Consider the following 22,712-nt stretch of genomic DNA (forward strand, 5'->3'; position numbering starts at 1 on the left):
ATCATCCATCATGGAGGGATGTGCACTGACACTAGAAATGGTAATAGCAACTGAAGCATAATTCTGTTTTTTTTATCTCTGAGGGAAGTTACTTTCTTTCTGCTGCCCTCCCTGGCACTTCACTAACAGATAGGCTCCTGAATCGACTGCTGGCAGCAGAGAGATAGGTTTTTCTCCCCCATCTTTACCACATCTTCTGCTTTCCTGCAATCCATCTAACAACCTTTGCTTCCTTAGCCGTGAAGAGCATGACATGTTAGACTCATGCAGCCATTTCAGACCCTTATATTGCTCACCATGGAGAAGGTAGTATCCTGTTCCCCCATCTGTCTGCCCACACCTCTCTTTCCTAGGCAGTCCAGCTCTATCATGCAACCTCCCAACAATGGCCTTAGAGGCTTTACAGGAGCCTGCACCCAAAACGGGGTCTGGCTGCAGTTAGTAGCCATAGATCTAGACAGATTTGGTTTCAAGTTTCTCTGGCAAACCTGCAAAGATGAAGCTGAAGAACTTTTGTGTGCCTCCTTTTATTGAGAAGTTTACCTCATGCAGCTGTCCCACTGTTATGTTTAAGCTGGCTATTGATGTGACAAACAGCAAAATCACAGCAAAGTCACATAGAATCATAGACTGGTTTGGGTTGGAAAGGACCTTTAAAGATCATCTAGTCCAGCCCCCACCCTTTGGGAAATTCATTTGACCAACATAGAAGCTGTTGAATTCTCAAGTTTATGTGTGGTATTTTCCAAGCTGTTTATTTCCTCAAGTTTCCATAACCGCACACTGAAAGGATGCATTCTCCTTAAAAGACTCTTATTGTGATTCCTAAGATTATTATCTGTGAAAGCAGTTTAAACATGAAGTAACAAGCACCCATCGCATCTGCTGTGAGTTATGGTCTGTGTTTATTTGGCCAATAGGAAACAAAATGAGATCTAGTTGTATAAAGAAACATAGTGAATTCAGATACACTGCAAGTTGTGGGGAGATTCACAGAAAACCACATAATATTTTCAGTAACCTTTTTTTTTTTTGTAATGCTGATGAAACAAAGATAGAAATGTCAGATGAGCTGCCCAAGCCACAGAAGAAATAATCATCAAAGTTATGCTTAGGATATAAGTGTATCTGTGCTTGTGGCTTGTGTCCAGAGCCCATAGGACCTCGCCTGTTTGTTAGACTGTACTTGTACTTTAAACAGTTTAGGTGAAACAGCACTTGAGAGAGAAAATAATTGCACAGCAACGCACACTTTAATGACTAAATACAACCTTTATTATAGAAACATCAATAATAGAAAAATAAAGACCATATCTTACTTCTCATAGCAAATAATTTTTTAGCAACCATACATTATAGCAAGCTAGAAGTGATCAACCAAACCATCTTCATACACCCAAGATGCTAATCTACATCTCCCTTCCTCCTTCAACCAGAATTAACAGCTGTTTTTTTAATTTGGACTTTGTCCATCCAAGAGCAAAAAGGACTGAAAGAAATTAAATCTTGCTTTATAAACTCCTTGGTGATTTGGCTACGTATGACATCATCATGCTCACGGGATGCTCTTGTGTCTACCTTGGGTGTGCAAGAGACCATAGTGAATGGTCTGGGGTGAGAGCTGCAGCAGAGCATCAGGGAGCTATAGGGATGTGCTCACCTCCTAATTTCTATGAGCGGCCCCACTGTATCCTGACCAGTGCATGCTTGCAAGCAAGTTAAGCATAGCTTCCCTGATGGGATGCATCATGTCACCATGATCAATATCTTCTGGGTCAGGGGTGGGTTCATCTGAGGCCACAGCTGAGGGAATAAATGAGCTGGGGCTGCTGAGACCAACATTGCTGGTCACTCTGGGACCCAGCTGCAACCTTGTCCCCTCCCACAGCAGACCGTGCTCTTCTGTCAGCTCTCTGGGTACATGGGCTCATGCTGACTATATGAAGGTTTTTGGCGTGCAGATTTTTAGGGCAGGTTGGTTGGTAAACCCCTGTCCCAAGCAGTGAGCAGGTTGCTGAACAAGGGTCTGATTATGGCAAAGAGCAGTCCTGGAAGGGAAGCAAACTGCCAGGTTTAGAAAATACTGTTTTCATTTACATCCACATTGACAGGAAGCAAAGAAACTGTGCGCTGCTGCCCATGGTATAACTGTTATGGCCCACCTAGTGTACAGCTAGTTTATCATAAGAGCGTCTTCTTTATATGGTGCTCTTTTAGGGACTTTTTGCTCAAAATGTTTCCTCAGACAAGATGTTTAAAAGAGAAAGTCTGGCAGCCAAGACCAATTACACCTATAGAGTCTTCCCACTGGGAGGAGGACCTCAAATCAACTCCATTAGATAAAAAAGTGCCAGCCAAATATCTACCTAAATTCTGGCAGAAAATAAATACAGGCATCAGCTTTAAAAGCAGCACACGGCAACTGAGGGAGCAGCTGGGCTGTCTAATTCTAATTCAATGTTAAATTCAGAGAGGCAACACACGCTGCTATGCCGGCACGCTAACACGCATCCCTGCTGCAGGCTGTTTGTGTGTTCTGTGGTGAGGGAAGGAGGTGATAGCATGCAGGCTGGGCTTCAGGTGGGACAAAAGTTGCACTTAGGGGCTGGGATCTCCTGATGCAGTAAGGAATTCTCCAATGGATTCTCTACTACTGTAAAGCCCTAACTCCACTGGATAAATTTTGCTATGTGTTGGCAGCATTTCATGCGAGCCTCCAATTGTTTCATTGGTTTATACCACGTGCACTTCACCTGTGCCATTTAGAGCAAGCCCAGAATATTATTCATCTAGAAAGGGCAGTATGCAGCTTCATAAAAATAGCAAACAAATAATAGCAACAAAAAGCATAAGAACAAATCAGGTAAACCTGAATCTGCACATTGTTCAATACCAACAGTTTGATTCACTGTAGAAAGAAAAAAGTGTGGGGGGAAAAAAAAACATTAACCTTGCATCATTGGTAAAAATGCCAGAGGGTGTCACAAAATTAAACACAGAATTATCAGTCATTAAGAACAGTTTTCTCTCCTCATGTTGATATGAAACATTAAAAGACTGAATATTAACATAAAGAGATTTTTCAGTACAGAACATAACAAGAACATGCTATATCCCTATCAGTAGAAGTAACAAACTGTACAGATCATGCAACCCAACAATCCAAAGAACATGTGAAATAGGACTTAGCTTTGAATGGGAAAGATGTCTACTGATCACTAGTCAAAACGGCTTAGGGTCAGATCATGTGCAGTGCTGAGCTTTTTAGGCAGTGTTGTAAAAATGTCCACACGTAACAGTTTGGGACAGTGACATCACTATTGCATACCTAGGCTCATTTTTGAATGAAAGCTCTTCCATATATTTACCTCTCCTGCTGGACATCTCATCAATTCTCTTGTTTTAAAAAAAGTGAATGCTTTAATCGAGTATAAAAATCTGCTTTCTAAACAACAGATTAATAGTATTAACTAACCCTGAGAACTAGAGGGATCTTATTAAGCCAAGGGCCTGAACAATGCCACTGAGTTCAGTGGGTTGCTTGTCCACTAACCGGGGGGGGGGGGGGGGAGGAAGAAGGGTGAAAATAGATAAAAGTTCACTAAGCACTATTAACAGTGCTAGAGCCTTTTACAAAACACATGTGTACACGTGTGTATGTGTACATTTGTGCATATGTTTAGCTTTGTAAATCTTTTGTGACAAAGAGATTTTCCTTGTTACAACAAAGAACATTATCTGAACTTAATCTCAAAAGCAATTACTCCTTCCATGCCTTCATCATTGGCTTAGCAGGAAATAGACTGTAGAGTGTATGAATTAGTGTGCTTTAAAGCAACTCCAAATTATTTCCCTGTGAAAATCCAGCTGCTCAGCTGTAAGCACACTGGATAGCATTCACTTTTGGGCAGAGTTTGTCCTAGGCCTGTATAAGCTTTTATTTCTCCCAGAAGCCTTGAACATACAATGTCAGTGGATTTCTATTTGTTCGTGGACCTTGTGCAGGTCTGCAACAATTGTGGCCACTTAATCCCTGGCATTTTCGGTGGGTGTGATATCTTCCCAGATTAAGAGAGATCACAGTGCTGCCATCTCAGTAGAGGGACAGTTAGTGAGTTCAGTGGCAGTCACTGTAACAAGTCCATGTCTGAATAAGAAGTGGGTGATTCATGAGCTCTCACAAGACCATGAAGTATTAAGCTGCTTGAATTTATTAAGCAAATTCACACCAGTCCCCATCAATTGCACTGGCATGCTTAGCACTGGCCCACGTACCACAGTGCTTTCAGACCCTCATGTCAGCTTTCTCCACATATCGTGTTGCAAAACTGTGGCAAAGGGATGCTGTGCCTTGAGCACCGATTGACAAGTGGGGTGGCTTGGCCTGGCGTGGCAGGTGGATGGAGTTACTGCCTCCAAATGCCTGCCCAGTTCTTCTGCACGGGCATCTCAGCTGCCTGTCAATCAGCCTCTGAATCGTGCGGTTTGCAGCGTAACACTTCACGATAAACTTAACCAGCATCAGATTGCTCTAATGTGCTGTGCTTTATGATGCTGCAGTTCAAGAACTATTGCCAGGAAGTTCAGACATCTCTGCAGCAGGGCTGAGACAAGCAATTTTGGCACATACTGGTCAGGCAGACCCTGTGTGACCTCAGTTGTGTAATCTCTTATTTGCATACACAGTCACTGGTAACTAGAAAATTTTCTAAAAATACTGCCTCCAGAGTAAGTCACATATTACCACTGTGTCCTTGCAAAGGGCTTAGCAGGAAAAAAACCAAGAACTTACGAAGTGTAACCCTGTTATAGGACTGGTGAGAATTTGCTTGTGAATGAAAGTCTCACTTAGCCTTGCCCTAAGACGCCAGCGTACGCAGTGTTCCCACAAGGCTTTCACTGAGCTGTGGTTTAACAGGGTTGTCTGTAGCTGTGGACCTCTGGTTTATTCACTTGATGGTCATATTACTGGACTCATCTATTTTAATAAATCTAAACACTATCTTCAACAAACCTAATGGATTTTCTGGGGGATAATGATACTGCTTGCTTTAAGCTATTTTTAGGCATCTGACTTACTTAGGTGGTCTGAATTGCCTCCTTTGTTGATAATACAAAGAATTTAGGCTCCTCACTTTGGTCCTCTAGACTACACCTAAATCAGATGCTAAGAATAGCCTAAAGTAGATGGTATGAGTTCTCTCCTTCCCACCTTAAAGAAATCGCTTCCAGAAATATTCATTAGCTTTAAACACATGGTGTCATCCCACTTGAAAATGTGGCTTCAGGGAAGTGAGAATGCCAGGTAGAAGCTAGAAGTCCTGTGACTTCTCTACTTGCTACACACATCTGGAAGTACAAGGGCACCTCAGATACGTTCATATCCTCTATGCGGCTTTCTTCTGGAAATCAGGAAAGTGGCAAACACAATGACAAACAATCCCAGGATACTCAGGCCCACCGCAATGGGAGCTGCTTTGCTGTTTTTATCAGGAAAACATTCTTCTTCTGAAAGTAAAAGGAGATCAGAGAATGTGTTACAGCAGAACACTGTACTCCTAGACTATACATCTATATTCCAGAAAAGTTAGCAAATACAAGCCAGAAGTTCACAAAACCTTGTTTTCTTTTTTTTTCCTTTCTTTTTCCTGAGCTATACTTATCACATTTTTGTCTGTGATGAACCTTATCTCAAGAAAACAATACTTGCCCCTTTTGAAATTGCTACATGCTTCACTGGAGAATGACTCTGCTCTTTCATGTCTACAGTAATTGTTTTACCCTCAAGATCAGTGCATACACAGTAGGAGGCTTTCTTGCTGACAGCAGATGTGGAGCATCACGCTACAAAGTGCAAGTCTAAAAATAAAGAGCAAGACACATCCTGCATGGACAAAAACTGCTCCTATGTGGCATCTAATTGCTTCTGCCCGGTAAAAAGGATCGGGCCAGAGAAGGGAGCCCATAGTCCAGCACATCATTAGAGCAGCAAGGATCCTAGTTAAGTCAGTGTTTCCTAAGAAAAATCAAATTCTAATTGTTCTCTGTGATTAATTCAGAATATTTCTGGATAATTGTGGCTAACTCAGAACATCAAGAGATTAGGAAGGCAGAAGCTTTAGACTTAGTCCAGGGGGTTGCTTTAGCAGTACCATTGTAATTTTATTGTACATATGATGATATCAGAAAAGGTTTTGACACAAATAATATCTTTTAAGAACCATCCAAAGATATATTCACTCCAAACACACCTCTTAGCGACAGAAGGGGCAAATCCTGACTTCTTCAGCCAGTTCCTACCAAAATGAATAGTCAAGTCATCCTCTGATTAAATGGAAACTCACTACTTAAAAATGAACTTCCAGACTGGGGTAAATTGGTGGCTTTCCTATGCAGAGACTGCACCATCTGGGTCACTGACATAAATGGAATATCCACCCAAGTAACAATGGCAGTATCAGTCTCAAATTCACAATACAACAAGTGTAGCCCTGGGAGTGAAGGCAAGGTCTGGGAATGATCACTAATGTGCTACCCCAGAACTGGATCAGACCTACATCTTCCATCTGATCTATAGGAATGGTCCTTCCTTGGGCTCCAAGGAAAGAAAGACCTCTAGCACGATGCTTTGAGTGGCACCTGAGTAGCAAACTATTCTCTAAGTAGGGTGGCTTGATCAGCTAAACCCCAGAGCATATCCCAGCTCAGCAGTGAATCCAGTTTATACCCAGGTATGAGGGAGATCCAACGCCCTCCACCCCTTTCATTTCTGTGACTATTCCAAAGCAGATTTTGACAGTGCTCTAAGACAAAAGCCTCTGTTGTTATTGTCTAATTCTGATGACCATGCTGGCACAGATTGTAGCTTAGCTTGGGCTTTTCCCCAGGCAGAATCTTTACACCGACAGCAGGCAGTTAGCCCAGGGAGCATGTGGAGTGCATGACATCACATCACAGCTCCAGAGCCTCCACACAGCTTTCCCCAAAATCTGATCCTCCTCTTCTCTGATCCAGATGGTGATTTCATGTGATGCAATGCCACAAAGCCAAAGGCATCGGCATTCTACTAGATGCTGCCTTTTAAAAGCTTTGTCTGGTTAATGTAACCTGCTGCTAAGGAAGTAAGCTGAAAAGTATTTGCATTTGAGTACTGCAAAAGCCAGAGATGTTTGAATTGGCCATTTTGCTTTCACGAAACCTTGGGCTATGAACTAGGAATTGTTTCTGCTATACCGAAATGCAGTTCAGAAGACACTTTTACAGATTTCCAGACTCAAACAGGCCAAGCTATCGATGTAATGCTGCTGCAGTCTGTACAAAATTGTAAGGAACTTGAAACCAATGATCATTATTGTTTTCTTTTTCTTCCTCTTTTAAAGATAAGCAAATCAGGAGCAACAGAAGTGAAACTACCAGTCTCGAGACACCTGAGGGCAGGAGGCTCGTGATGTGTATAGAGTCATTCCTTCACTGGGGATTTTGTCTTTCAAAATCTGCATACACAGCAGAGGTACGTAACAGTTTCATAACTATTTCATGGCCACTGGGGAATTTTTTCAGAGGTGGTAGCTGCTTTCTCAGCCTTTGATTAAGAGCAAAACTAATTTAATTTTGTATATGGTATTGATTAGCAGAGATTAGCCTGACCTGGGGGGGTGGGGGCTGGGGGGGGAGAGAGAGAGAGTCTTTCTAAGCTCTGTCTCTGCTAGAGGTGAGGCCATACCAAAAGCCATAACTGAACTCATTCATTGTACAAATTCAAATGGGAATGTGGGGACCAGATGCGTTGTTCCAGCTCAGTGTTATCCCATGAAAAAAATCTTCATGAGAATGAGAACATGGATTGGATTCTCAGTGCAGCTTTTAAGAACTTAAAGAAAAGTATGCAAAGAAAAAGATCCATGTCTTTAAAAAGCCCCAAATGTTGTTTCCCATTATATTCCTTTTAGAATAAGAAAGGCAGCCAAAATGCTGAAGTAACAGAAGAAGAATCAGTCAAACAGAGCCAAACTGAGTCAAAAGACAGATCTAAAATAAAAAGAAGAATACAGGGGCAACATTTTGTAAGCATGCAGAAAGTCAAATCTCAGAAGAAGGGAATGTTTTATTAGTGCATCTGAAGGGCTGGAGAACTGATAAGCCTATCTTTCCACCTGAGTTCTTGTATGGAAACACCCTGAGAGGAAGTCACAGAAATGTGAAGATGTACAATTTGAAAGAGACCACAGGGTCCAATCTAGTCTACCTCTCTGCTTTTTGTAGGATCTTTCATGCATCTCATAAGAAGTAAGGCAGTAGGCCGTGAGAGTGTCCATACTGTGGGACATGGGAGTTTCCTGGTGCACCCAGCAGTCCTGGACCCCACAGCCCAGCCAGGTCCTGGCTGCATCACTGGACAAGAAACAAGGATGGCAACATCTCATTTCCCTGTGGAAGGAACCCCAGGTGTGGGTATAAGGAAGAAGTTGTGATAAGCCCCTATACGTTCTCCCAGTGTGGGCAATCCAGAGACCAGGGGAGTCAGTACTGTTCTGTCTCTGTCTTTTACTAAGCTACATAGTTGTCTCTTTGTGGCTGTACTCAAGAAAAGACAAATTGCAGAGATGAGCATCACATATAATTCTGAAACTGGGAGCATGCCAGTCATGTTCCTCCTCAGGAGCACATTTCATCATGTCTAGACACAGCTGCTCTGAAAGTATCATCCTGCATTCACAAATATCCCTTATTAGTTGGCAGTTTTGCTGCTGCAGCTGTGGGACATCATGAGTGTCAAGAGCCTTTCAAAATAGCTAAAATCTGACTATATCGAGAACAGTAACCTTGAACTTAACTGTACATATTAGGGGTTTGGGCAATGCAATGGTGGTGAACACACCTCCGCTTGCTCTGGGAGAAGATGAGTGAAGAATAAAATTGTGGCTGTAGAACTGAACATTTTTAATGAGAAGGTGAAACAGAAGGTACTGAATGCAGGAGGGAAAGATACTTTTCCATCTTCCATAGGTATTACCACTGTGTTGAAAATTACTCAGAAAAGGGTGAGAATACAGCAGTGGGCAGGTTACATTATTTGGCAACTATTACAAAGCTGTGATTGTGCTATAGGTGTAACAGGATCACCGCACACGTATGGTTATAAGCTAGCAGATTATATCTATCAGGCTACCAGAGTGCTGACATGTAGATCTCAAAAGGGTGGAAAAGGCAACCTTCTACTTACCTTTTCCAAACTGGTTACCGACAATATCAAACGCCTGCAGCTGCATATTAACAAAGAGTAGCTGGAAGTTCTTCTCCAAGGTGAAGGTTTGCTTGCTAGCACACTTAAAGGAATTCCCCAGCTTTGTTGTAAACATCTTCTCATGTATGGCTGCATAGTAAAGCATACCTGGAAGCCGTAATGAGAAAGACAAATGAGAATCCACACGAACTCTGTTGGAACCAACATTTTTCTGAGATAAAATGGAGGATCCCCAGTGCTTTGGCAGAGCAGCAGTCACATATGTGTCTAAAGGATGGACGTTTTCCCCATAATGTATCAGTTACATTTCTTCCATGTTTAAATGAGTGCTTTAATTATCAATGGGCAACTCAGCTGAGCTTGGGTCTGAAAAAGTGGCTAAAATTTCAGATGCTTCTTCAAAATATTTTAACAACCTGAGCCTGCAAGAGGGGGTTAGGATTCTCACAGGAGCAGACAACTATCTTAGGTCTCCAGCATGGCTATTTCCAGACAAGACAGAGATACCATCTCTAGCATGGGAATTTGACATATCTAGTCTGTATTGCTTTATGTATTAAATATGTTCTTAAACATATTTCAGTGTCACAGTACTTTACGGAAAATATGGCTCAAGTTCAAAGCATGAAAAGATCATGTAACCTGGGCATATCCTTTATGCATATCTTCCTTTGAAAGCAGATATAACAGTTTAAGACAAAATCATCCACATCACCAACTCTGTATCATTGTACCTCCACCACATCTGCCAGCACAACAGTGTGCAGCATACTCCTGGTCCTCTTCAGTCAAAGTCAGTACACCAGTGTGTACTGATACAGTTAATTCAGTAATTTTTATCTTAGAAAAGATACGGGCTTGCTCACTGCAAAAAAAAAACCCTGCTGGGTGACTGTAAAATGGCAACATCTGGCAGAGAGGCCGTAACAAATAGCCATGCATAGCAATGTCTCTTGCCAGCACCAGTGTGGAGGACTCTAAGTATATTTGAGGATTTTAAAACTTATGATTAAGCCGATTAGTTTGTATTTGCTGCAATTTGCATTTAGCAATGCACAAGAAAACTCTGATTATTTAGACTGAGAACATCTGTAGGAGACATGTCCTCTGGATCAGCTTTTCTTTTACTTTAATTGCTGTAGTTCAGAATAGGTGCCACTTGAGTTAATAAAAGTGCTCATCAGTGAGAAGAAAAATAGGCACTGAGCTTCCAAAAAGCTCAGTGCTATTAGGACACACCTGGTCAAGCTCCTGATTTGTTTTTCTTTCAGGGACAAAAGTCAATTCAAAGACTTGAGCAACAAATGAAGAGGTGACATAATATGGTTGTTTAACCTGTCACAGATTTGATATATTTGGACAAATTTGTGCAAAATTAATGTCAGAGAAAATCTGAAGTGGTGGCTCAGAATTTTTCTCTCTGACCTAAATGATGTTCTCTTAGCATTTTTTGGGCTGTAACTTCTGGGGCAGCTCCTGCCTGTTCAAGTGGCAAGAATCAGGGCTATATAAGAAAAAGAAAATCTGATCACCTGACAAAAGCACAGACAAGGTCTAGGATTTCAGAATGGTTTGAAGAACCTCACCCTGAGTCCAGTTCTTATTTTTGCCAAACCAGAATGTCAGACATGCCTCCTCTTCATATTGGTGTATTTGAAATCTGGATCCACCTCTGCATTTCTGTGATCCAGATACTGCATTCAGTTAGTTTGCTTATTAGATTGGAAAGATGCATGCAACTGAACTGGAGTCACAGCATTTTTGTGTGTTTGCAGATAAAAACTTTGAGGACTGTTTTGTATCTTAAATTTAGGTTTGAAGTACTCTCTATTTTGAAAGAGGTGGGGCAGGGAAAGTTTTTGAGGACAAAAGGAAAATTGACCAATTCTGATGAAAATGCAGCCCAGTCCCTTCTCTTCCATTTTCATACCATAAGATTTAGGTGAATGACATGTTGAAAGCCTGATAAACACATAATTTGCAAAATCCAGTGTTTTAAAGATATGAAAGCCTGCTCCACACCCAGAACAGTTTGATATGAAATTAAGACAGTGTAAAATCACTGACCTTCAGAAGATAACTGTAATCTGGCCTCAATTTTACTGACATAGTACGTTGGAGCTTGCTGCAAAAGAAGATATATCTTTATTCGTAATACAGCCTCATATTTGTGAAAAAAATACAGTTCACCACAGCAAAATGTTCACAAAGAATTTCCCAAAGAAACACATTTTATCACACACTGCTCAAACTAGACATTTGTGTGATACTCGTGGTAACCAAAAGTAGGAGGGAGTTAAACAAACAGTATACATTGCACAAATTAACTGGCATGTGATAAGGCCATTTTATTTTTATTCACTTGTTCTGCTTTTATTGAGAGTCCCTACAGCGCTCTCCTGAGTAATCCTGCACTGAATTAATCCATGCTGACCTGCAGTCTGCCTGCTTGCAGGACCTAAGCCCACACCTTTAGAAGTACTTGGGACTCTCGGTGCTGCAGTGCACTTTAAGAATAGATGCTCTTTGTGTGAGCAAACTGCAGAAAGCAGCAGTGCTTCTATGTTCATCATTGTTTTGAACTGGGAGAGGTCAGCAACAAGCTGAGAGCCAGGAGTACCTGCTCATGCTAGTACCACTCATTTCCTATTTTGTCTGCCAACAGCAGTCACTACCAATGACAAAACAGCAACCTGGATGTGTAGGGGAGAAATAACTGTTCTTTTCACCCTGCTGACACTGTTGGTTCTGGCTGGCTTTTTTTTCATATGCACACAGACTGCTGCCATGGAAAGCACCTGGTACAACAGCACAGAGCAAAATTTCCAGCTAAGTGTCCTGCCTGCAAGTGCCCTAAAACCCTGGTGCAACCTGAATGCTGTCCTCCCCTGGACTGTCACAAAGTGAGAGCCAGCCCTAAGAGCTTTTCCCTGGTAGCAGTGTTGGAGTATAATATAAGTCTTTATGTAGCAGCCCTACTAGTAATTTTAATTCCAGCTGTGAGCACACAGGGACTGGTGAGTGCAGCTGGTGGATAAATCACAGCAGACAAGAATGTCTCCTGTGCACCCAGTTTTAATGTTATGCAGTTTAAAAGCTGGTAGGATGGATTGGGAAAGTTTAAGAAAGAAATAAACCAGAGAAGAGGTGCTCAGCATTATTCCTACTTAAAGACATAAATAGGTCAAATATTACCATTTTTTTGGCAGCAGCGCTATGTTCTGTTTGGCCACGGTTAATAACTTTGCTTGGGGAAAACACCTGCTCCTACTTCACATCTTGTGGGTTGGTTACAAAACTTCCTTTTTTCAAGTTCTTTGCAAAAGGCAGCTGGCAGTCGTGAGTACTGAGCCAGCCGCTCACCTCCTGCTACCCCGCACCAGCACTGCAGCCCCGGGGCCTGATCCAGCTCCTCTTTCACCGGTGAAAATCAGAAGTGCCACCACCGGAGCACTCCTGGTTCAAAGCAGTTAAGAGAGGCTGTGGGGGCCAAACACATAAAAAACAGCAGCAAAATTATTTCTTATTAACTTGAATTTCAAAGCAGTCTAAGCCGAGCCCTGCTGTGCTCTTGAGGCTTATCTTTAAGTGAAGGGTGGATTGTCTAATGCTGTGCCAATAACCACCTTTTTCAGGGCAAGACAGGTCAAGTACCTCCTAAAGGTTCACATCACTCTCCTTAGCACTGCTACAAGCTGGGGCTTTCATGGGTACTTGAATCACCAGACTTTTTCTAAGGATCCTTGTAACACAGAGAATGCTCCCCTTGTTGCAGGAAGCACGCATTTAGAGCAAACACTCATGGTCTGAACTGATGCTTTGTTTTAAAACAGCTCCTTGATTTTTTACCTCACTTTTCCTCTGTAGCTTTTAGAAAACTTTCTGCCATAAACTAAAATCAAGATGATTATTAATTGATATCTTTTCTCTGCTCAAGCATTAATGACTCAGGTGTGGCATAGTTTGCTGTTGCCCCTTGGACTTTCTATGGAAGTGACTGATTAACCATTTGTACTTTTCTTAATCATCACTAATTTGAGCTCAGAACCAGGATGTAAGGTTGACATTTTGGCTTGATTAATTGAAGGACACAGATCAGCAGTGACAGCCCCAGCAGCCTGGTCTAGTACAAGGTGTCCCTGCCCATGGCAGGGGAGGTTGAAACTAGATGATCTTTAAGGTCCTTTCCAACCCAAACCAGTCTATGATTCTATGCAGCTCTGAACTGCTATGGAGCTCCAGGACATGCATGTTACACTCAGTCAGAGTTTGATGGGATCCAACCCATGCCATATTCCTCCCTGCCCATTAATGACTTTATACACAGTATTAACTTCTGTCTTTAGCCCTGCTGGCATCACCACCCAGCCCTTATTAGCTTTCATATAAATAATACTGCGTGCTGCCTCCCAGAATGTGTAAACCATGCAAATGTCTGAGGAAGCAAGAGGATGGCTGCACTCGGCAATTTTCTCCTGTGGTTAGAATAGCAGCAGCACTCTTGGTAGCTTATGTTAAAGCCTCATCTACATAGGATGCAGTCCCAGTGGGGAACGTGGTATCAGTAGACACAATGTCAAAAAAAGAAGCTTATTTTCCCACTGTTAGCAGGGCTTCTCTCTTGCCCAAGGTTCTGTGTGTACTTATAAGTCTCCCTGGTGTGGTGCATTTTAGGGGCACTTATCTACAATTTTGTTGTTGTAGTTCACTTGTTTGGAATTTTCCACTCAGAAGGGAGATGAAATCAGGCCCCTTCAGCTGTGGATGGGCCGCGGCTCCTGGGCACTTAAAACTGTACAGGCTGTCCTTTAGATTTAACAGCCACAGCTGGCTTTTGGCCGGACAGTTGTGATACTTGGCATTTATGGGAAGCAAATGACTAACCTCACCTGCATTCAGGTGGTCCCTGAGACACCATTTCGTAAGAGCAATGTGAGAGCGTGAGTCAGAACTCCTGGCACACACACTTTGTTCCTGCGCAGGGACTCCAGTCCCGAAGCCATTCCCTCTGTCCTGCACCAATGCAAACAACAGACCTGGCCTTCCCTCTCACTAGACTTTTGCCTATGTGAAAATGAGATTCAGATTTTGCTTGAGGCTGTTTCTAGACTTTGTGTTGCTAGATGGGTAGCTTTAACACTGCTACCCATCTCTAGCACTTTCTGTCAAAGGATGGCAAGGCACTGTACCTACCCTTCACAGCACATACGAACCTTTCCAAATTGAAAGTTCAAATAGACAAGACCTGATTTAACGTTGAAGTTAGCCCTGCTCTGAGCAGGGTGTTGGACCAGGTGGCCTCTAAAGGTCTTTTTCAACCTGAATTAATCTGTGGTTCTATGATTCTAGCCTCTTGGGAAGGACAGGAGTAATAACGCCTTATATGCAGGTGGAAAACTAGCATAGAGATGAATGAAATGCCTCTTCCCACAGCACAATCTGGATCAAAGGCAGCGTAAGTTCCAGCTCCCCAATTCTAAACACTCCTTCCCTCTAAATGCAACAGTTACCTTTACAAAGGTGAAGTTTATAAACCCTCCACTGAAAGTTATGTTCAGTTCAGCCTGCACCGTCCCACAGCTTCCAGATGTCTGTGTCGCATTGGGGTTGACAGCCAGGTACTCCATCCCCTTCTGTGGAGAGAAGAGACGTTGCAGGGCTGCTTATGAAGAGGAGGAGAGAAACTTAATAAGAAACACACAGAGATTTATAGCTGCCTTTTTTTTTTTTTTTTTTTTTCCAGACAAGTTCTGTGTGGCTGAAGGAACAGGCTGGTAGTGGCGGCAGCCTAATTGCTGTCTGCTAGGGTCATTCCCCACTCATAAACGTAAACTAGCCCTAGTGCTTGTCTGACACATCACCGAGCTGTTCCAGTGCATTAAGCTGGCAGAAAATAATAGTTTTCTGCTCATTTGGTGAACTGATATGATTCAGAGCAGGGTCAGATGAGCACCAGCGGTAATTTAAAAAGAGGGAGCAGTGGCAACTTGCGCCTGAAGGCAGAAGAAAGATCAAGACGAAGGCAGGCAGGGGTTAGATTGGCTTCAACGTATGTTGCTCCTCGTATCACCCCTGCCTCCTCATTATGTCCTTCACAGTTCACCTCTAGCATCTGCCAACCCACGTTGTAGTCTGAAAGGAGAGCTCTGCAGCTCTGAATACAGTTTGGCTCCTTCAGTCTTATCTCAAACACACCTTACTTTTGTAACAAACATCTCACTGTGGTCTGATAAGGTTGGGAACCATGCTCCCTGCCTGGCTTCCGGCAGGACAAGGGATGAAAATTACTTTTACCAATGTTAGATACTCCTCCCATGTTAGAAATATTCAGACCCCAAACAAGAATATTTGGATTTGTAATGGGGATGTCTTGAGGCATATGAACTCCAGAGCCTGAGGATGTAACCCCACATATGGTACTAATGGAGGTTACAAGACCATAAGTATGAGGGATATAATCACCATTTCGGGTTTTATGACATCTTTTGCTGAATCATTCACTGTGGATCACTGCTAGGAGGGGGTACTAGCTCCCCAGGACCCCTGCTCTGATCCAGCCTGGCAGTTCCTGTGATCCTAAAATCTCCAGGCATCTGCATCAAGACAACTCACCTCTGAAGCCAAGTCTGTGAATTGACAATTTCTTGCTTTCATTGCAACTCGCAATGTCAAGCCTTTCACTGAAGTCAATTCAGATTCCCGTTCTGGGAAACATGAATAATGCTGAAGGCTGATCTACCCCTTCAGTATTGCTACCACACCTACATCACTGAAATAAGAAAGCTCCTGCACGTCCCATTGACATCATCACACAAGCCAAAGTACAGCAGCTGAGATGCTGTGCCACAGAAAAGCCCTCAGACTGGTAGCAAACCACTTATTTTTATCATACAAGCTAATGTCTGAAAATTGCTTTGAAAGAAGAATAATAAATTCCAGCTAATGAAGAAACAGTCATTACAAAGCTCAGCCTTGTAGTCTTTCCACCTCACCTTCTGTGTATATTGAGCCATCAGCTGCAAACCCATGACTGCTTTGATGCAGGTCCTGTTCCCATTGGAAACGGTGTATGTGCCAGTGGGAATGGGAGAAGGCTGCGGTGCAAGAGTGGGTCTCACCGTCATCATAGTAGATGGGATGGTCGTTTGAGTCCCTGGACGAATGGTTGTTGTGTTGATCATGGCTGTGGCTGTTGGACTTTTAGGCGCTGTTGTCTGATTTCCTGACCCTGTGGTGGGCTTTACAGTTGGCCTGGTGGTGGCTACAGTAGTTAGGGCAGCAGCTGTCATTTGTGTGTTTGCTGTTGTATGGTTTATGGTTGCGTTTGTGGCTGCCACTGTCATTTCTGTGCTCACATGTGTTCTGGCTTGCTTGGTTGAGGACATAGGGTGTATGGTTGTGTTCTTCACTGCAGGAGTAGCTGTTTCGATTGCCTGGGTTGTAGCCTGACCAGCTGCAGTTGTGTTGTCTGCTGATGTTGTGGATACCACCATGGGAGATTTCTGGCCGGTCACTTGTATGGTGGTTGCTCCTGCCTGGGCTGTCGTGTGATGGTCTGGTGCTGTTGTTACCTGGTGCTGGTCTGTTGTCTGCACAGTTGTTCTATGGCTTATGTGTGTTGTTTTAAGAGAGTCTGTGCTGTTAAAATGACCTGTGGTGCCTTGATGGGGTGAAGAATGATAGAGGGAAAGTGGCTGAGCAGAAGTAGCCGTCTGATGGAAGGATATGGTTTCTGGAGACAGTTCGACCCCCAGAGCCACTTCAGCAGAGCAGGAGGAAAATGCTGCAAAGAAACAAATAAGTAGCAGTCTAGAAACTTTTACCTTTAACATTTCTGTTGATACCCACAACATAACTGCACTGATTTTGTTATCAAGTGGGTGATATGATTTTATTCTTCATTTGGCTCCAGTCATGATAGGAGAGTGAAGGCAGACATGCTGTAGGACTATCCATAACTTTTCACCCTCCTCCCAATCTTCACACCTCTGAATATACCCATTGCAGTGGAATCAAGTTGGCTCCCAGCTCCTCACGTGCTGAAGAAGCCAGAGGTTGCTGGAGGTGTGAGCAGACCTTGCACAACCCCAGGCAGCACAAGAATTCCCTTGCAGGCAGTAGTACAGCAAGATTTGCTAGAAGCAAATTATCAAGATCTAAGGAAGATAAAGTGGGTGTAACAGGTGAAGGGGTGGTTGGTTACTTACCCACAATGCATGGGGAAGGGGAACATGTTGTGTGTGTGGAGGAAGTGAGGCAGCATAATGGTCTTACAGTGATTCACAATAGTCTGGGAGACCAGTCTGGGAGACAGGGAAATTCCAGATATTTATTTTTGGTTTTGTTGTAGCCATGCCAGCTTGAACCCTGAAGTTCTTCCTCCTGGGAGGTACCCAAGGGGATGCTCCAAACAAGGAAAGACCAGCCCTCTCAGGGATGGGCTTTCAGCGATGAGAAACAAATTTCAGGGTACAGCATCCAGGGGCATTTTGGACCACATCTGAAAATAGTCACAGCACCGAAATTACGCTTCCATCTTATAACATTTACGGAAACTTCTCCCTTGCAGAACTGAAAAGAAAATATCTGGCTCCTAAATGTAAATAAGGAAGTGAAGAAAAAGTGGGAAAAGTACATTATAGAATAGATGAAGGTCACAACTCTTCTGCTTGAGTCTTTGATTGTGAGTATGCAACAAGACTCTGTAAAGAAAAGGTCAAGATAAAAGAAATCATAAATCACTGACATATATGAATTCCTTCATGTGCATGAAGCTTCAGGTGTAGTTAAATGCTTTACTGCCTAAATTAGCTGGAGGACAGAGATGAATTCTCCAGTTTGGAGACTGAAGGGACCCAAAAGTCCAAGACAGCTCATATTCCTAGCAGTATGGCTCCCCAGAGGATGCCACAACATGTTGTCTGAGAAGTTTATTGTAGACTGGTTCTTCCAAAGAAATTTCTCATGAATTGGTGTCCAAGGTTTGTGGCAGGCAGGTTGCTGAGATTCAGATTTTAGGATCGATTAAGGTCAGAGGCACATTCAGAATGGAAATAGCTGAAATTTCACAAGCTCCTCTTCGTTTTATTTATTTATTTTCACTCAGCATGAAGAGAGACCTGCAACAATTGCTGAATTCACAAAATCTCACCATTTTAGGATACATATGAACTAAATAAGAATAATAAAACCTACTGGGTTTTGAATCAAATTCAAGATCAAAACCAAAGAAGTGAGAACAGATGTATATATCTGAACCCATACCACAATTTTCCCTTAAAAATGGCTACACTAGAGAAGAGAAGAAGTGTAGATGTATACTCCATGTTCCTAAAATTGCCTAGGTTTCACCTCTGTGCTGTACAGAATATACTTGACTGCCAGTGTAGCTGTTATCATCAAAGAAGGGCAACTTGATACAGTTGAAAAGCCACAAAAATGACAGGACAGAGCTGTCTGATTGTGAATTTTATCAGAAGGAACCTAAAAATGCCATAATTAATATGATACTTTAGTTCATTTTCTCACTTTCCCCTAGACTTTACCACACCTGCTGTCAGAGCTGAAAAGCAGATAACTTATCTCCTTCTCTGTTTGCCAGTGGAAAATCAGAGCAGTTGCCATATACCAGCTATAGGTAGTTGCATCTAATTGTATCAGCACAATAAAAACAAAAGAGAAGTTGCAATTTTCACTCTTTTTTCCCCCACAAGACTGCAAAACAACCCGTATTTAAATTTACACAAGTCTTAAATAGTCAGTACTTCTTAGTTTTTAGTTAACAGATTGGTTTGGATTACTGACCAGATAATACCTACCTTACAGGCGTGGAGAGAAACATTGTTTTACTGACATTTGGATGCTACCCATAGCTTTAAATGACACTTCATTTTCCCCAAAAGGTCATTTCAACCTAACTGTTTTTCATTACAGAAACAGTCAGCCTGACAGGGTCACTGAGGGGTAAAGTCAGAAATGTCTTTGTGGAGGCTCATGGCTCATGCTCACCAGCTGACCTGCCAAACTGCTCTTCCAGCCTCCCACAGCTCTCCCAAGCATTTTGGAGCTTCTTTCAGGGCACGGCCACGCTGCTAAACCTGTTGGCTTGGGTTGTCTTCTCAAAAAGCATTTGGCCACATGAGCTGCCAGGGATGGGTAAGGATTGCTCTCTGGTTGCACCGAATGGTCTTGGCTCTTCTTGGGTGGCTGTTGGAAGTAGTTCGGTAACTCTGCTGTGCGAAGGGGCAGGTGGGCCCGTGGGGTGCCTGACCTTCCCTCCAACTAAATCACCACGGCTCCCTCAGAATTGCAGCGTTGCCTCTCGGGGAGCCTGGCACAGCTCGGCAAAGAAGCCGCCTGCGCGGCTCCCCCCCCGCCAGCCCTTTTCACAGCTCTGCCAGCAAAAGGGGCTGCAGACCAATGAAGAATTGCAGCTCTGCATCCCCCTGATATTCCTCTTTATTTTTTCTATGAAGCCAGCTCAAAACATACAACCAATATTTTACTCGAGAGATGCGTGCTCCCTGCGGCGTATCTTCCCGGAGCAAGCGGCTGCAACGCCCTTGTCTCACCTTGGCTTCAAAGTTGTGCATTACAAATGCCGAGGGCTGTGTTTCTGCCCAGCAAGCCTCCATGCATGCAATGCTCCAGAACAAAACTCTCAGAAAAGGATCAGGGCAGCTCTCAGAAATTCGCTGTTCCCAGTCTGGGCCTGGAGCCCCCATTTTCATGCTTTGGTGACAAGTTTCAGTCAATGCCAGCAAAGGAACGTCACTGCTTTGCTCCCAGGCATTACGGTGGGGAGTGGAGCACTCAGTGCCACGATCTGGCTGTGACATTTCTCAGCCTGCTGTCCTGTAATGGGGTGGGTGAAAAAAACACTTGCTGAGGATTTTTTCCTCTTCTTGTCTAACCGCACACTCATGCTGCTCAGCCGCCCAGCAGATTTGTTCTGCTTTATGCTGCTCAGAAGAAATGCTTGTGTTTAGCTGACTGATCTTGTGTGGACACAAAAACCTGACCCAGCTCCTACAATCACTGAAAACCCTCTCGCTGGCTCCAGCTGCTTTGGTTTGAGTCCTTCAGGAACTGGAAAAACACTGAGATTTTCTGAGAGGTTTCGGTACTGTCATAGTTTCCCTCCAATATAGGAGCAGTTTCTTAAACCTCCAACCCATCAGACCTTTATCCTTAAACTCTAATTATGTTTAATTCCCTATCTGCACAGAAAGACTTGACTTTGTGGCATTATTAAAAGATCACAACAAATTATTAAAAGAATGATCAAAAATGGATAAGGAGCTGAGGAAACAGGTTCTTTCTGGTCAAAAAGATCCTTACTGACCACTGAGTTATTAGTGTTACTTCTCTCAGTCTGATTTTGCTCTCCTTTCGTGTATATGTTTTGGGGCTACTTCAGCAGGCTCTGACTATGAAGCAGGTGCGGGAAAGCAAAGACGATAGATACAGCGAGAGCTGCTTGTGGTCAAGTCCCTGGGCTGTTTCCCTGCTCACTGTGCTGGCAGAGGGACGGGGTTGATACTTCTGTGATCCCTGTGTGCCGATGGCAAAACGCGCTGCAGAATACAGAGATTAAACCACGCTCTTTCCTTTTTCAGCTGGCAGATTTTGTACTGCTGTGGGCGTTGAGGGATGACTTAACATGCTGGGACATATCCCTGACCAGGCTGGCTCCACAGATTTTCACGGAGCAGCATTAAGGATTGAACTGTGACTTTGATGTGGTTTGTCGCTGAGATAAGCCCCAGCCTGCCTTCTCCAAGCCCCGCGCCTCACTCTTGCTTTCCTGTTCATCTTGCAATGCAGACAGACGAATGACTTGAGCAATGCTTCCTTAGTTTTTCTACTGCTTGTCTCACTCAAGACTTTCAGTCAGTTCTGCTGGTCTGGAAATTATTTTTAATTAAGAAAAGCAAGCCCCCAAAAGTCTGCTTCTAATACTATTTTGAGCTGACTCCATCACAGAGTCAGAGTTTATGTCACCAGGGAAAATACACAGGAAAACATCAGACTAAGTCTATACCAGCTGCAATTAAACGTAGTTATAGTTATTTCCTAGGAGTAGGACTTTACTAAAAGCACCCTTAGTGCTAGCAACAAAACTATTTAAAGTTTTGAGTCTGTTTTAGGTGCTGTCCTGACTACAAGGAAACAAAACTAGCATAGTCTATTTCATTTTTCTGATATAAATGATGGAGGATGTTACTCACCACAGGCAAAGATTAGCAAGATGAACTGCCATGCGCTCCTCCCCATGGCCAGCACAGCTGCAGGTTGGAGAGACGCTGCTTCTCACTGTGGAGTGGGTGGAAGGGAGATCAAGGTTTCCTGGGGACTGAAAAGTTTCACTTGATGCAGGGAGTGCTCAGTCACATGGCTGGAAAGGAGGTGGAGAGAGAGGGGGAGAGCGATGCTTCTTGTCTGTAAACTACCGCAGAAGGAAATAAATTATGGTTAGGAAAGAAAGTGAAAACAGAAAGGACTGCTGGGCTAACTGGGGGCAGGACAGACTCTCACTCTGCAGCTGAGACCTGGGGCTCTGCAAGGCCATGTAAAGTGTAGAATAAGTCAATAGATTTAATAATGGAATGAGTTACCTGAAAATATGAGGTGCAACAGAGCTGCTCAACAGGCCATGAACAGTGTTTCCAGCTTTCCCCCCTGTATAGCTCCAACCCAGGATTGGTTTAAAACCCAGTCAAGCTAATCAGTAGAGACAAGTTGAACAAAAGATGAAAAATCAGCAAGAAGCAGGTGCTTTGCTGGCAAAAGATTAAACCGTGCAGAGCTTATAGAGACAGATGTGTAATACTTAATGGAAAAACTTGAGGGTTTTCTCAGAATTGTGTAAATATGGGACTTCAAGGTAAACTGAACAAGAGACGACTGACCCGAGGCAGACCTTGAAATCTCAAAGATGAGAACTGGGACCAGACAAGATGAGAGAACTGAGACAAGAACTAATTAAAGGACTTTGATGAACGATAAGACCTGGGAACCGAGATTCGACTGAAAACTTTCAAAGATTTTGGACTGAGATAATGGGTGGTAAAAAGGTATATAAGACTGAGAAACTTTTGGAGGGTTGCCATTCACCGTGGTGGTGGCCCAACTCTGAGTTGTTAACAAAGCAAACCTAGAGAAACCCATGACTGAGAATTCTTTGACAAGCAGCCTTTGCTGGCTGGTTCGGTCCTGCTCCAAGGACTGCGCTTGTTGAAGGTGGATCAGCCGGGATGGCTCACCATTAGTGCTGCACCCAAACACACTCCTCAGCAAATAGCAACGCCCTACCTGTGTCCCGTGAAGTGCCTCCTGCAAACCACGCCAAGCTGGGACGGGAGCTGCACGGGCAGGTCCCGGCACGCGTAGCTGCACACCAGAGATCTGCAAGAGGAGAGCGTTACACCTGCTCACGTGTGTGGCTGGATTTCCAGCCCTGGGCCTT

At 43.4% G+C, this 22,712-nt stretch overlaps 1 protein-coding gene across 2 annotated transcripts; it reads right to left on the reverse strand.

Moving 5' to 3' along the window:
• Positions 1-1,252: 1,252 nt before the first annotated feature.
• On the reverse strand, positions 1,253-22,523 carry LAMP3 (lysosomal associated membrane protein 3). Of its 2 annotated transcripts, XM_030027110.1 has the most exons (7): positions 21,862-22,523; positions 21,475-21,692; positions 16,237-17,027; positions 14,755-14,877; positions 11,312-11,369; positions 9,224-9,391; positions 1,253-5,508 (listed from the first exon to the last, which is right to left on the reverse strand). In XM_030027110.1, the coding sequence occupies exons 2-7, from the start codon at positions 21,518-21,520 to the stop codon at positions 5,369-5,371; spliced, it is 1,326 nt and encodes a 441-aa protein (XP_029882970.1). In that variant the 5' UTR covers positions 21,521-21,692; positions 21,862-22,523; the 3' UTR covers positions 1,253-5,368. The 2 variants fall into 2 exon arrangements, with proteins under 2 accessions (XP_029882970.1, XP_029882971.1); XM_030027111.1 differs by lacking the exon at positions 21,862-22,523 and having other exon boundaries at positions 21,475-21,843.
• Positions 22,524-22,712: the final 189 nt, after the last annotated feature.

The sequence above is a fragment of the Aquila chrysaetos genome, chromosome 10 (genome assembly GCF_900496995.4).
Source record: "Aquila chrysaetos chrysaetos chromosome 10, bAquChr1.4, whole genome shotgun sequence".
Classification (NCBI taxonomy): domain Eukaryota; kingdom Metazoa; phylum Chordata; class Aves; order Accipitriformes; family Accipitridae; genus Aquila; species Aquila chrysaetos.

Bases quoted from the DNA above. Each gene is read 5' to 3' on its own strand.
- LAMP3 (XM_030027110.1), bottom strand. From the start codon at position 21,520: ATGGGGAGGAGCGCATGGCAGTTCATCTTGCTAATCTTTGCCTGTG. The intron at 14,878-16,236 runs GTGAGGTGGAAA...TTCTCTCCACAG, and splicing joins TGGCTCAATATACACAGAAG to AAGGGGATGGAGTACCTGGC. The intron at 9,392-11,311 runs GTCAGTGATTTT...TACGGCTTCCAG, and splicing joins ATTACAGTTATCTTCTGAAG to GTATGCTTTACTATGCAGCC.